Source organism: Pristis pectinata, chromosome 9, assembly GCF_009764475.1.
Source record: "Pristis pectinata isolate sPriPec2 chromosome 9, sPriPec2.1.pri, whole genome shotgun sequence".
Taxonomy (NCBI): Eukaryota; Metazoa; Chordata; class Chondrichthyes; order Rhinopristiformes; family Pristidae; genus Pristis; species Pristis pectinata.
In genome coordinates, this window is record NC_067413.1 from 62,452,085 (window position 1) to 62,468,416 (window position 16,332).

Genomic DNA, 16,332 nt, shown 5'->3' on the forward strand with positions numbered 1-16,332 from the left:
TCTTGTAAAAGATGGCACCTCTGCAGTTCAACAATCCATTGCATGCCTGAAGAAGTGTTAGGTTTTTGTGCTAAAATCTTTGGACTAAGTAACTAACAGCTGTGCCCTGGCTGACTCTTTAATCCCAATTTACAATGCTGCTTCTGGTAATGTAAGAACATTAAACCATATGGATTGAGAGCAGGCATTATCTATCTGACTCTGAGGCTGCTCCGTTATTCATCAAAATGATGGCTGGTCTTCTCCCTCATGTCCATTTTCCTGCACCATCCCTCTATGTCTCTTGATTCCTTAATATTCCAGAAAAGTATTGATCTCTGTTTTGAATGAACTCGAACAACTGAGTATCCACAGCTCTCCAGGCTAATAACTTCAAATATCCATCATCTTCTGAGTGGAAAAAAAATTTCTACTCATCTCAGTCATAAATGGCCCACCTCTTATACTAAGACCGTGACTCTTAGTTCTAGGCTCCCCAGTTAGAGGAAATGTAAACCCTGTTGCGCCCTGTAAGAATCTTACACGGTTCAGTGAGAGTCAATGTGACTGATACGGTATTTGAGTTACTATGCTTTAATTCTGGAAATCTAACATTTTGCTGGATTTCATTGCTCTCCTAAAATTAGGTCATTTCAAATGCACCTTTAGCAGCTTCAATGTCACTTATGTGTGTTACTAATTTTTCTTGCAATAAGTAAGATTCTACCTCTATCTCTTAAATTTCATATGCCAATTTAAATATTTTACCCAGCTCATTTTATAATTTCTGCAGCAACAACAATCTGCTGGAGGAACTCAGGTCGAGCAGCATCTATGTGGGGTGGGGGGAGGAATTGCCGATGTTTTGGTTCAAAGCCCTGCATCAGGACTGAGAGAGGAGATGGCCAGTATAAAGAGAGGAGGAGGAGTGGTGAGATAGGAGCCCGAGGTGATTGGTGGACTTTCTGCATTGGCTTTCCAATGCCCTTCCTGGTTGCATATTGATATTTTTATAGTTTATATTGGATTGCTAAATTTCAATGATTGGAAACTTTTTAAATGGTCCTTACCATGATCTTGGGAGGTCCTTGTTCAGAACAGTACTCTGTCTGCCTCACTGATGAAACTTTTCTTATATTTTCCTCCTGTTTTACATTTTTCAACCAATTTTTATCTTACATTTTTTGCTTAATACCTTTCACAATGAGCTTCTGAGTTGGAGGGTTGTGAGTTCAAAACTCATGCCAAAGATTTCACAAAACAAAAATGGTTTTATATATCATATTTTCAATTAAGTTAACATAGTTTGATCAAGTGATCTCTTGGCCTTTGGAAAATATATTGATCACTTACTTAAATTATTATTCCTCATTCTATTACTTTATACAGAATTGAAATAAAGTGAATAATTCTGCCGTTGATTGAGACTAATTTTGTTGGTTACTTTGAATATGGGTGCCATCCAGTTCAGTGCTATTTTTCCCCATGTGTAATGACAACAATTGTAAATGTATTATAAGTTGCCTGCCTCATCTCCTTTAGTATTTGCAGGAGCATTATCAAACCAAATTTGATTTTAAATCAAATAACCATAAGCTTGAACAAAAAGGTAAATTTTGTGCATATTAAAAGCGGAAAGGGGTGGAGAAATTTATGGGAGAGTTTCTCGAATTTGGACTCTTGAAAGCTGAAAGCATGGTGAAGTAATTAAGTCCAGGGATCCTGTAAAGGGCTGAATCAGGCAAGAGTAAATTTCTAAATTAATATAACCATCTATTTCTGAGATTTTTATGTGTTTTCACCAAGTTGAAGACTTCAAAGTAATTTTAATTTTCCATGTGTCACTGCATTCCAAACATGAAACTCAGTGGTACGTGAGAGTTCTTTGATGTAATTCCCCCAATATACACATGATCCCTAGCAAGCTGTAAATTTCTAGTATTATGGACAAATATATAAAGTATATTTATTAAACTCTTGTTAATTTGGTTTTACAATAAACTCATCATATGTTATCAAATGATTGTTACACCTATTTTATCATAATTTCTGAGCATGAATCCAGGACTTTTGAGAACTAACTTTTTTCTCAAAAGGATGAGAATCATTCCAGGTAAATGCTAAAGTAATTTTAAGTGTCAACAAATATGTGAACAAAATAACTAAGTTTTGCTCAACTAATTTTCTCCTTTACCATCTTTCAGATTTTCTACCATTTGTTTGTGATGTTTGTTCAGGAACCTACTGGTATAGTATAATACATCAATTTTAACTACATATTACAAATTGTTGCAATCTCAATTTTGATATATGCAAACTACTATAATTTTCCTTTTTCTTTAGCCTTGAACATAGAAATAAAGATGATCATGGTTGTTCTGGGGTGAGTGATTGTGGACCAAACCCATGTGCATGTATGTTAACATGGGGTATGGAGGATCCTCTTGAAATAAATCTTAGTCTCCTCTGTCACATTGTTCTGCTGGCGTCAGACAATCTGTCGGACAATTTTGAGTAATTACTTTAATAGCTGTTCATGAGTAAAACAAAATGCTTTTAACTCCCCCCCCCTTATTATTGTGAATCCTAAAGCCCCACATATACCAAGTGAAACTAAAATGCATTCAAATATATGCAATAATTAGGAAAATTTCCTGGGAAACAAAATGTAATATTTTATATATAACATCACCTTTTCTTGTTAAAGCCTGTCTCTTTCAAGATGAACTACTTATTTTCTAAACTATAAATGAATGGAGGTGAGAGGACCCCCATAATATAAAGTTAATCGAAAAGTTCCCCTTTGTTTCACTTGCAAACCTGCTAATGGGAAACAGAAAACATTTAACAGGAAGATGGGAAATTATTACCTAATCTCTCACGTGCTGACAAATGACGCATATGTTAGAAACAAAGTGGACTTTTTTGTTACTGGAAAATTTTAAAGTGGGGATAACAAAAATAAGCAGCAAATATTATTACTATGAATTGGCAGTATACTATCCTCGTAAATATTTGATGTCAATTTGAATTGGAAATCTAAAATAAAATTTCTACAACATTTGTGTGTGGCCATACACAGGATGCACTGCAGTAAGTCACTTGTTTTACTTTGTGGTACTTTAACAATCACTGACAAGGTAAACATGAGCAACATCATTGGATCACTTCCAAGCTCCACTGAGATGTATATTTCTATTTTTTGCGTTGTTGCTGGTCAATATATTTTACACAACCATCGTCAGCATGGGTAGGAAAGGATCAAGGAAAGTATCGCACAATCTCAAACCCAGTTAGAAGCACAATAAGTGTTGCCTTATCAGTGTCTCTTTTATTTTAAGATCAAATAAAAAGAAAGTATAAATATTCTAATTGTTGATTTCATTGAGACAGATGCAGAATGACTTTAAGGAAGGCATGACCAGATATATACTTAAGGAGTTATGTAGCACCAAACTTGATGTCCGCATATATCTTGAGGAAGTTATAAACCAGTGTGGCCAGGTGTGGCATGTAATTTTACTACTAATAAATACCTGCAGTCTACCAGTGAATTCTTGCATGAATCTTGTATCTCATTTTTTACCAAAACCTTTGATCCATAATCTTACAAGACCAAATAATTTTATACCATGCTGCAGAATTTCCAAGTATCCTAATGTAATGCTACTAAGATCCATGACTTTATACCCTGATTATACCAAACCTTTGGGCCATATAATTCAGTCAGGATCATCAACACAAGGAACACAAAGAACACAAAGACTTTAAGGGAAATATTCATCACCATCTCAAAACTTGGAAGCACAATAAACATGGCCTGACTGGTTAATACTGCTAAGCGAGAAGGAGAAAGTTTAATCTAGCTCAAGCTTGCTGCAATATATTATCTCAATTTCAAGAGATGTAAGATAAAGACCAAATATTTATGATCTTCACAGAGGAATGGGTAGAATTGTGGAATGGAATTGCCATAGCACCAGGAATAATATCAGAATATCATTTAATAAAAGTTTAATTTTTGTGATCAGTGGTCATAATTGGCGAGGTCGTACTTTAGACCTCTTGCCCATCTACTCTTTGCTTTTCAATGTGTCTTTGATTTTCACATCTGCACACAGTATGTAATGAAGTAGAGTCAGATGCTGGTAAGTGATGGAGTCAGCACTTTTCAGCCAGTCTCTCAGCTTTAAGCCTGCCATAACTGACATGAAAGTGGCAACCCTTGGGGTTGCTGACTTTAATCGCAATGGTAAGTTTAGCTGTTTTTTTCTGTTTATTTTTCTCTATTTCACTGTATATGTGTTTTTTTTAATTAATAGTAGTATATTTTTAAATAACTTTATTTTCATTGCTTTCTTTTAAACTTTTATTATCCACATCACCTAGTTTTATTTGTCTCCAAATTTCAGAGACATTTAAAACTGAAAGGTATCTTTGACAGCAGTGAGCTGTCAAAAGCCCACAGGGTTTTGCTGGGGGCAGAGACTTGGGTTCTGTCACCTGAGGCTAGTTGCCACTCCCCATCCAGGTTGTTTTGCGGAAGAGCCTCAGAATGGACACATTTGGCATGGCTCGTACTGCAGTTCACAGCAAGTAAGTGCAGAAATAGGATTGGCACAGTGGGGTGAGTTGTAGCATGGGTTGAATTGACCATAACCCAGCTCAATGTTCTCCTCTCTATAAATCTCTCTTTACAATGAGTCATTCATTCGAAGATCAGCTAGTTTATGGTAATGCAGTGCTATAAATAAGGGAGCTTAAATAACGAAGGTCTGAAATTCAAATTTCAGGTACTTCTAAGAAAAGAACCAGTTCATTCTGAAGGGACCTCATCTTACAGTTGCAGTTACCAAAGTTGTAAGGCAAATGAACTCGTGCCAATAATTTGCTCGGAATGTGATAAACACTTTTGTCTGAGGTGAGTATTTGCAGAGGCTGAATTTTGATGCAGATGTTGGTTACGACTTAAACTCCAGTATGTTGACTTTTCTTATATAGGCATCGACACCAGTCAGACCATGACTGTGAAAAGCAACGGGTGTCTAAATCACACTTGGTTGTCACTCAGCAATCAAAAAACGAGGCTGTTGGCAAGTATTTACCATTCTATATGTAAATGAAATTATAGTGGAAACTAAAATAATAATTATAAATGCCTTGTTGTAGGCAGGAAGTTACTATAATTTTCTAGTTGGGTTTGATTTATTGGCTGATCAATAATCAAAGGGTGGGGCCAGACACACTCATTTTGATGGGACCTTTTTTCTGAACTACTCGGCCTTCTCTCCTTGGAGCAACGGAGGATGAGGGGGGACCTGATAGAGGTATATAAGACGATGGGAGGCATTGGTCGGGTGGATAGTCGGAGGCTTTTCCCCAGGGCTGAGATGGTGGTCACAAGAGGACATAGGTTTAAGGTGCTGGGGAGCAGGTCTTGAGGAGATGTCAGGGGTAAGTTTTTTCACTCAGAGTGGTGAGTGCGTGGAATGGGCTGCCGGCAATGGTGGTGGAGGCGGATATGATAGGGTCTTTTAAGAGACTGTTGGATAGGTACATGGAGATGAGAAAAATAGAGGGCTATGGGTAAACCTAGTAATTTCTAGGGTAGGGACACGTTCGGCACAGCTTTGTGGGCCGAAGGGCCTGAATTGTGCTGTAGGTTTTTCTGTTTCTACAGTCAAGCTGATCGTAGATTTATGGTATCTGACGGTTTCCCGATATTTTTAAAAGTATGCTTGTGTCTGGCTGAGATCCAGTCCAATCATTTATGTATCATTTCATAGCATAAGGCAACAATACATGCATAACCTCTTTAATTATTTTTTTTATGGTTAATGGGCTGGGTTTCTCTTTTTAACCAGCAGTTCCATAAAAAAATTGCTGGCAATCTGCAGCATGCATCCATTATGATCCAGACTTCCAATCTGTAGACTGCAGTGTGGAAGTATGGATTGCATTGGATGTCAGGAGGCAGTGCCTCTGACCTCACACAGCAGTGTCATAACACATTGAGCTGAAGGGCCAGATGCACTTGGTATCTGGTCCCTCAGCAATCATTAAAAATATGAAAATTATGAGGTTTCACAGAGTTTCTTGACATCTGCCCAAAAGGCCTGGATATTCTTTAGTTAGCACCTGGCATTTTCAACTTCAGTAAGAAGTGGTGGTAAATTGCTCACTGTTTTCAGCATTGTTTAAGTCAGCCAGCATTGCAGCTCAGGAGCCTGTCTTGGCTACCTTGGAAACTCTAATTAGAGTCTAAGTTGCATGCTGTACAATGAGAAAAACAACTCTCAGTATGTTTAGGGACAAAACTCTTTGATTACTTTATTTTCAATTAAGATTATATTAAAAAAATCATATTTACCACATTTTATAAATTCAGAACCCCTACCTAGCAAATGGTTTCCCAAGTAAAACAATTATCACTTTTTTGTTGGACGAGTGCTAAAAAGGCACCTGATAGAGGTGTACAAGATGATAAGAGGCATAGATCAAGTGGACAGTCAGAGACTTTTTCCCAGGGCGACAATGGCTAACACAAGGGGACATAACTTTAAGGTGATTGGAGGAAAGACCTCAAGCTGTCAGAATGCAATCAGGGCAGTCCAGGGGTGCAGTGTCACAATCCACAGCCTGTGGTCTCCTTGCCACTTGTGGACTGGCTGCAGCACTGATACCTCCAAGATATTGGGATCCACGTGGCCGCGAGTGGTTATTACTAAAGTGATGTGCAGGTTGGATCAAGCAAAATCCATTCCACTATTAAAATGCACGATATGGACACAGTTGGATTTGTTGCAAGGATGGGTGGAAATAGAATGTATTTATTTCAAGAATGATTGCAGTGTTTTGAAAGTAGAGGAAAATTATTAGTTCACCTTTTGTATTTATAACTTGCTTGATTTTCTTTAAAATCAAAAGCCAAGAAAGCAATCCCAGTGAAGAAAGGAAGAAATGGAGCAAAGAATGATGCAACAGCTGCAAAAGTTGCACTGATGAAGCTGAAACTGCATGCTGTTGGTGACAAGTCCATTCCACAGGTAATGTCAGTTAATCTATTTAATGAGAAATCCTCATTGAAATTGTCTTGTTGAGGATAGTTATGTTGTTTCCTATTTTTTGAAATAATATCTGATTTTCTTTTTAGTATTTATTAAACAGATGCAGACATGGTGTAAAAATAAGCAGTGTCAGTTGATTGTTGATCATTCTGCAGGTTGATTGCTCTTTTATGTGGGTTGGGTATGCGGCAGAAGTTCTTGCCTGAAACTGGTGAGAGTTTCATAATGTTTAAATGAATAGGGAAGTACTTTCATTTTGAGGAAATGAATTGACTTAGTTTTTAACATGGTTAAAGTTGTTCAACAGAACACCATCTAAGACATGCCATTTAAGTGTCAAAACATTTATAAATGCAACGTGTGGTCGGAATTATCCAATTTTTCAAAATAATTGTTCTCTCCTTGGTATGTACAAATAGAATTTTTAAGAATGAATTTGGTTGTTACTTAAAAATTCCTGGGTTGTTGGATGTTACCTGCCATTGTAGGAATTCACTTTTTTTGGTTTAAGAGAACAAGAATGCATGGATTGTAAGTAATACAATGCATAGCAAGCAAAGGCACCTGCTAGATGTGCTTTGCATGAGGCCTCATCTAACTTGTGGAATAAACTTTTTTAAAAAAAATTCAGGCTGAGTTGTGAACAAGGCAGCCAAGATTGCAGAAATGTAATATTTGCAGACAGTGATTTTCAAAAGCTTACGACAGGAACGGGTGGTCCTGGGATTGGGTAGATGGATCACAAGTCCCAGGAACAGCCTAGAGAGAGTTCACAGATCCAGGGTGCAGGAGTTATGTTAAGCTTCTGAAACACAAGATCACCTGATTTGATGAACCAGCACTGTGTGATAGAGATAAGATATTTCGGGCTCTGCAGTTTCCACAATATTGCAATTTAAATAGGGCACTTTGCAATCGTGAAGGCAGTGCTTCACCAGGAAGAGAATAATAGTTATGTTGCCAATTGCAAAATGCCCTCCAGATAACCTACACAATAGGGACAATACTACCTGTTTGCAGTAAAGGTCACTGCAGCTCAGAATCTTTAGATTTAAGGATTCTTCTTCCCTACCTTGGGTACAGTGATGACATTTACCAATCTATCATTCATACAAGAAAAACAATGTATTTACTTTGCTATTTGTGGAATTTACTTTCTTCATATTAACTGTTTAGTGCTAGAACCTGTTTAAATTTGTTTCCTTGTTGCCTTAACTTTGGAGAGATTTGAGTTGATAAGAGGTTGCTGAACAGGTAATTTTTTTGAATAATTTTTCTTCTGGTAATTTGTGAAATTGAAGTTGATAAAAATTTGAGCTATGTAGCAAAAGGTCATTTTCATCTTGCGGTAAGCTAGAATTCAAACAGATGGAGCTCAGTTGTCAAATTGGTTGGGCAAAGGTTTTTTTTACCTTGTACAATTTAATGTATGGTGAAGTGAGTAAATAGGATTTTATTTATAAGAGGTTAAGGTTAAGACAATCTGCATCTTTAAGTTAAACTAATGGAGGTAAGGTGGTACAAGAAAATTTCTTGGTGTGTGTGCATTGAGTTAGCTGTGCCATTTCAATTATTAATATGAAAAAGACAAGTCAAAAAAGATGAACTGATTCATCTGGCTTCCAATTCATATTGCAAGTCTGCATGTCTACCCTCAATATTTCCATACACCAAAAAATATATAATCTCTTTTGGGATACAAGAAAAAAGATTCCATAATTAGCAGTTTGAGGACAAAAAACAGTGAAATTTCTCTCCAACTGCCAAAAATGATCAAAACTTAAGTTCTAGATGTGGCCACAAAGTTAATCATCTTAAATCCCTATAGATTTACTACAGTATTGCATAATGAGCAACTCACCCAGCTCCCATTTGAATATCTTCATTGAATCTGCAGAAGCCAGAAATTTATTTTAATAGGCCACACCTTCTAAAAAGAAAAAAAATTCCTGACATCTAACCTGATTCTTTGTTTGAATAACTTACAATCTAATCGCTGTGTGTTTGCAGCATAAACGGGTAAAAACTTAAAGTTAAGCTGTAAATGCGACAATGGCCATAATTAATTATTCAACTGACATTTGTTATTTGCAGAATGAGCGGCTTTATTTTCAAGTTGTTTTGCCAAAAGGAAATAAAGAGAAAAGCAGACCAATGTTCTTCTGTTCCAAATGGAGTATTGGGAAAGTAGTGGATAATGCAGCTTCACTGTTGAACCTTAGGAATGACAACAATATTTTGGCATCCAAGGTAATATCTGATAAAATATAAAAGTTTTACATAATCTTATTCATACTGAACCATTTTTGTATTCATTGTCCATTATTTAGCTAACATGTTATGTTAATCTGCTTCATATTAGTAAACTCAATTTATCCAGTTTCAGATAGAAAACTAACAAGAGTAGTGCAGAAATATACAGTGCTGCAGGAGACAGAGTAAGGATGACATTCTTCTGTCCTGTTAAGAAAAACAGTTTTGTGGTACTGTAGTAAAGTATTATAGGACACAATGAGATTGCTACTTGACAAAATCTGGCACTTAGCTACATAAAATGATGCGAGGGCGGTTGAACAAAAGCATGATCAAAGAACTTCATTTAAAAGTTGCTTCCTAAATGTGAGGTAGTAGGTGGAAAGATCTTGAGGATGTAAATTCTGGGCCAGGGCTTAGATAGCTGAAGGCATAAACACCATCAGAGGGGCAGAGGAGATCTAGGAAGAACAAGTGCCAGAATTGGGCGTTTGTGGAGTATTATGGTGTTGGACAGCAATAGAGAGGGTTGACACCATGGAGAGATTTGAAGAGTAAATTTTAAATTAGTAGCATTGCTTAAAAGTGAAAAAGTGTTAGCCCAAAACAACAGAGTTTATGGGTGAATGGGACTTGATGGAAGGTAGGAAATGGTCAATGTTTTGGCTGACCTGATGTTTATTGAAGTTGAAAAATGGCTGGACAGTCAAGAAAATATTGGAATGCATGAACCTAGATGGTCTGGAGTTTGAATAATGTCTTACTTGTCATGGAAGTTGACTAAAAAGATCTTTTTAAAGGTTCTTTTTGACAGTCAAATAAGTATGACATTGACTGTGCCCACTATCTAGGTTGTGGAATCTAGGGACAGGAAAACTTGACGTTAGCACAAAAGTTTACAGGTATTGAACAACACTTTTGAGTCGATGAAACGTTATAGAATCATAAAATTCTACAGCACAGAAATGGTCCCTTTTATGGCCCACCTCATGTATGCCAGCCGTGATGCCAGTTTACACTAACCTCATATGCCCTCATTACACTTATATCTTACTACTTTCCTATCCAAGTACCTGTCCAAGTGCCTTTTAAACATTGTAATAGTATCTGCCTCCACTACCTCCTCTGGCAGCTTGTTCCAAATATTCATTACCCTCTGTGTGAAAACTTACCCTCTTTTAAATTTCTCCCCTCTCACCTTAAACTTGCGACCTCTAGTTTTAGATACTTCTGCCCGGGGAAAACGATTCTGACTATCTCTCCTGTCTATGCCCCTTATAAACCCAGCCTATCCAGCCTCTCCTTATAATTAGTCGTACATTCCAAGCAGCATCCTGGTGAATCTATGATCTCGCTCGCTCTCTCTCTCTCTCTCGCTCTCTATTGCTGTAACATCCTTCTTGTAGTGTTGTGGCCAAAACTATACACAATACTCCAAGTGTGGTCTAACCACTGTTGTGTCAACTGCAACATTAATGCCTCAGCCTGTGAAGGCAAACATACCAAATGCCTTTTCACTACCCTATTCACCTATATCGCCACTTTCTGGGAGCTATGGACTTGCACCCCAACGTCTCTCTGTACATCAGTGCTCCTGTGGTCCCTGCCATTTACTCCAAATGTCCCAAAAAGCTGACCTTCCAAAGTGTTTTACTTCACATTTGTCTGGATTAAATTCCATCTGTCACTGCTCCACTCAACTTTCCAGCTGATCTATGCCCCGTTGTATCTTCAAACAATCTTCTTCTCTATCTATGGACTCCACCAATTTCCATGTCATCTGCAAACTAACTAATTGTACCCCTTAAATTCCCACCCAAGTCTTATATATTACAAACAACAAAGGTCATAGCACTTATTCCTGCGGTAGACTACTTGTTAAAGATTTCCAATCAGATAAACATCCTTTGACCACTAACTTCAGGCTTATATTATCCAGCAAGTCTTAGATCTAGTTCACTAACTCACCTCAGATCCCTTCTAGACCAGCCTATCATGCAGGACCTTATCAATAGCCTTACTAAAGCCCATGTAAATCACGTCCACCTCTCTGCCTTCATCAGTCTCCTTGGTTATCTCCTTGAAAAAAACACATATCAGATTTGTGATTTCAGATTGGCTGATCCATCTATGGCATCCTCCCTAAATACTGCAACATCCCCTCCTCTATTGCACACCTATCTGTGACACCTGAAACTTATATACGCTGGAACACTGAGCTGCCAATCCTACATTTTCCCTCAGCCATGTTCCCATGATTGCAACAATATCATAATCCCCTGTGCTGATCCATGTTTTCAACTCACCTGTCTTAACTGTGAGGCTCCTTGGATAAAAGTAAATGCAGTTAAGCCTACCGTCCCTCTCGTTCTTCCCTTCATGTCTCTGCTTACTCTTCCCATAGGACGTGTCTGTTCTATTTTCTACATGAGTCAGCTTTTCTACCTGCTGCACTGGCATTTTGTCATACTGTTTCCCTACCCCCCACCAGTTTAAACCCTCCCAAGTAGCATTAACAAATCTCCCAGCAAGAATATTGGTTCCCCTCCAGTTCAGGTGCAATCCATCCTTCTTGTACAGGTCATCCCTAAACTGGAAGAGATCCCAATGATTCAAAAACCTGAGGACCCCTGACCACACCACTACCACAACCAGCCCCCCCACCCCCCCCCCCCCAACCCTGCCCCGGCCCTGCACCAGCTGTTTAGCCACGCGTTCATCTGTCCAATCTTCCTATATCTATACTCACTAGCATGTGGCAAAGGGAGTAATCCTGAGATTACAGCCCTGCAGGTTCTGCTTTTCAACTTTATATCTAAATCCCTTTGCAGGACCCCATTTCTCTTCTTACCTATCTAGTTAGTACCAATGTGAACTACAGCCTCTGGCTGCTTACCATGCCCTTTCAGGATGCTCTGGTCCGAGATATCCTTGATCCTAACACCAGGGTGGCAACACACCATCCTAGAGTCTCGCTTTTGGCCATAAAAATACCTGTCGGTCCACTGCCACTACTGCTTGACTGTACTTTGGCCTTCATCCTCAAATTCAACACTAGGGTTCTATGTAATGATGCTATTTTAAAGTTAAAAAAAAATGAACAGTGAAGAAAATGGGTAGTCAAGAAAATTTAGATGTTATGAAATTGAGTAGATAAAGCGTAACACTCACAAATCTGAAATAATATAAATTGATTAAAAGGGAAGGGACATTGGGTATACAATGAGGTGGGTTAAATTAGTAAATGATGAGTTGTAGAGACCTTGAAGCTGCAGTTGAGACATAACTCCCCAAGTTGTGACAATAGAACACATGCAGAAATTATGCACTGCTTTTGCAAAGCAATATTTGCACTAAAAGGGGTGCAAAAAGGAGCATCCTGATTCATCCGAAGAGCAGAAGTATTGAGGTAAATGGAAATATTAATGAAACTGCTGTAATTTAGAGAGAGATTGATTGAGTCATATCAAAACATTAAATTCTAATGTATACAAGGTAAACAGATTACTTCAAAGTATACCAAAAAGTAGTTAATTGACATAGAAATTATTGAAAAGGAAATTTGAAAGTTATCAAGTAAAACCCTCTTTGCTTGCTATGTGTGCTTTGGAATAATCAACCAAAGTGACAAGCTCTAAAATACATTGAGACTTTTTAATGACTGCCATTTTGAGACACAACATATGATGGGAACTAGCTTTAAAGGGATGAATAACTTTTTTTTTCATCCTTGCCTCTGCTACATCTTTCTTTATATTTCCTCAGAAATTGAGACTGTGTCATAGTGAATCTGGAAATGTACTACCAACAGAGAATACTTTGGAATGGTGGATGAAAACTACTAACTGTCCACTGAAAAATGGTGCAACAGTTATCCTGGAGTATTTAGACAATGATTGTTTAATATTGGGAAACACAAGTTCATACATGGAATGACAATCAATATAGTCAATAAAACTTAATTATTGTAATAGGAAAGAACTCGCTTCTGCTGATGTATACATTTGATGTAACATAACTTTGTCAAAAATGCTGTTTAAATAATATATCATTGTTGTGTGGCCAGGATTGTGCCTTTTAATTAAAAAAAAGCCTTAATCCATCCAAAACCATTGTGAACTTTGTTATGGGTAACTGTACTGAAGTTGAACTGACATTATATGGAGCTGAAAATGGATTTTCAAAGACAATCTCTCATCTCTATTTTTGCAATTTTGGTGTACTTTTTCAGATCTACTCTAATTTAGCACCAGTGTTACAGGATGTTGTAAACTATTGATGATGGTACCCTACCAACAACAGAGAAGTATATGTTTAAATACCATCACATTCTAAAACTGACATCAATAAATGTGATAACTTGTGGTCCAGCACCAGGATGATCTTAAGCTGATAGACATTTTAAAAATCAAACTGCTTTACCAATCTCCTCCAGGGAAGCAAATCCATCACTGCTGTGAGATTCTGAGCTTTCACTGTGTGGTTTATTATCAATGCCCTTGGACCAGGTACAAGATACATAAATAATGCCTTTGCTCCCAAAACCAGAGAGGAAATAAAACAATCTGAGGCAGACACTAACAAGTGTATAGGGGGAACAAAATATGTTGGAAAAATATCCATGCTGTATTAATTCTTCCTTTGGCAAAAAGCAATGTAGTTTATTATACATTGCTCCAGCCTGCTTCAGGTTTTTATCTCCTGTGTTAATTTGAAGCATTAACTCAATGTACAGTAAGAAACATTTTAAAGGGGGATGGAGAGATGCAGAGATTTGGGAAGGAACTTTCAAGACAGAGCCATGGGCATGAATACCCATAGTAAATAAAATCAAGGATGTACAGAGTCTTGAATTGGAGGAACATAGAAATCTTTGGGAGGTTATAGAACGGGGCAAAGTTACAAAAATAGAATTATTATTTTATGACTTGAGAACAAGCACGAAAGATTTCAACTGTCACATTACCAGACCAGGAGTCAAGGTAGATGAGGAAGAGGGGAATAGATGAATGGGACTTGGTGCAATAAAAACAAAAAAATGCTGTAAACACTTAGTAGGTCAGGCCACATGTGCGGAAACAAGGAACGGAGTTAATGTTTCAGGACAAAGACACTTTGCCAGAACTAGAACCAGAGAAAGCACAATAGCTTTAAATTTCAGAGAGGGTGGGGGAGTGATGGATGGGACAAAGGGTAATAGGGTAAGGCCAAGATTGTGTGATGATAAACTGCTGTCGAAATAATTAGGGACATGTCCTATTGATCTCTCTGCAACTTAAAACTAACTTTTCTCTCTTTCCTAATTATGATGAAGTGCCTTTGATTTGAAAAATTAACTCCACTTCTCTTTCGACAGATGCAGTCTGACCTGCTGACTGTTCCCAGCATTTTCTGACTTTATTTCAAATTTTTTACATTTACAGTTTCTTGAATTTCAAGATCTGGTGCAGTAATGTTTTAACTGCATTTGCCAGATATCTACTTACTCCCTGATGGTAAACATAACAAAAATTAAATAACAAGGTTTTGGATCTGATTTTTTTTAATGGTTTATATATATTGAGGTATATTAAATACAGTATTCTTGTTTTTAATCACAGTTCCATATTACCTTTTTAAACATGAGTGGACATTTTGTACAAAAAATAGAATACCATCCATGCTGGAAGTCAAATCAAAACAGTGTACACTGAAAATATTTGCTAAGTCAGACTGCTCTTGTGGAGAGAGAAAGCGAGTTATTGTTTCAAGATGGTTATCTTTCATCAGAGTTGCTGAAAGTCATCAACCTGAAGTGTTGATTCTGTTTCTCCAGAGATGCTGCAGGATCTGTTGAGGTCTTAGTTAAAGATGCAAGAGCCTTTTACAGCTTATTTTGAAGCCATTATTGCCTATTGGCACAATAAAATTGACCCCATAAACAGAGTTTTATGTATTAATTTCATTGTTTTGAGTTTAATTTTTTAAGCCTTTCCAGATTTGGAATTAATTAAACTTGTCTATTTTGTGTACTATTCATGGGTAGGTGTCCGTTGGTAATGTTCATTAATTATTTGCATAGGTGTTTAACCATTCTTTTATTTGGTGTTTAAGTCTGTAAAGCATTTCAGTTGACAAAGAAGAAATTATTCTCAAGCTCTGAGAAGCCTGATGATGGGAAGTTTTATTGAAAACGAGTAAGAATACCAAATTTTTATTTATTCATTATATTTTTTTTACCTTTACATATTTTGTTCAATTCCATTGACTTAGACTTGGACATTGAACAAAATAGTAGAGAGTTGGCAAATGAAGTAGACTGCAAAAAAATCTTCAATAAGGCATAAAAATTTACAGCATAGAAGACAGTTTTCAGACTATTAAGTCTAGCCAGGGAAGATAGAATTGAATAGACTGTTCCCAGGTCCCAGCTTTCAATCTGCAGCCTTGGTGGCTACATGACTTTGTTGTGCTCTTTGGGATACATTTTAAATGTGCTGATGGTTTCTGCATCCATCACTTTCAAGCAGTGAGTACAGACCTCCACCATCCTTTGATTATTTTTTCTTCAACCTCCCTGCAAATAATCACCTCAAATTCAAGTCCCCAAATTTTTGATCCTTCTGCCAAAGAAAATAGGCCCTTTCTGTTCACTCAATATGTGGGTCTCATAATTGATAGGTTAATGGAATGGGCAGGCAAATGACATATAATATGTTTGGAGCAATACATTTTGGAAAATAAATTAAAGGAATGGGGGGCAGAGAGACTCTGGGCCTCAAATACATATTTGTTTAGAAAGTCATCAGGATTTGTCTACTGCTTAAGTTAACACTGAGCCATATTTTCTCAAGTCCTGCCAACAGTTTCTGGCTTAACTGCTGGTACTTATGGCCTTCTCTAATCAGGATATGGCTGCAGAGCCACATGCTGCCATTGATTTATGGACTCAAAATTTGGCCAAGCAGTGGTACTGCAGTTAGTGCTGCTACTTCAGAGCTCCAGGGTCCTGTTTTGATCTTGACCTTGGGTCCTATCTATATGGAATTCCCTC

The 16,332-nt window shown here is 37.4% G+C and overlaps 1 protein-coding gene across 2 annotated transcripts in view; it reads left to right on the forward strand.

The window, feature by feature from the left end:
• zfand1 (zinc finger, AN1-type domain 1) overlaps positions 1-15,718 on the forward strand; it is a 16,901-nt gene extending 1,183 nt beyond the window's left edge. The window contains exons 2-8 of one of the 2 annotated variants that reach the window (XM_052023350.1): positions 2,184-2,226; positions 2,323-2,362; positions 4,773-4,900; positions 4,981-5,072; positions 6,907-7,025; positions 9,141-9,296; positions 13,065-15,712. In XM_052023350.1, the coding sequence (XP_051879310.1) occupies positions 2,184-2,226; positions 2,323-2,362; positions 4,773-4,900; positions 4,981-5,072; positions 6,907-7,025; positions 9,141-9,296; positions 13,065-13,235 (749 nt within the window). In that variant the 3' untranslated portion in view covers positions 13,236-15,712. Of the gene's footprint in view, positions 1-2,183; positions 2,227-2,322; positions 2,363-2,766; positions 3,484-4,772; positions 4,901-4,980; positions 5,073-6,906; positions 7,026-9,140; positions 9,297-13,064 lie in introns of those variants that run through there. The other variant, XM_052023351.1, reaches the window with a different exon arrangement.
• The last annotated feature ends 614 nt before the right edge of the window (positions 15,719-16,332 follow it).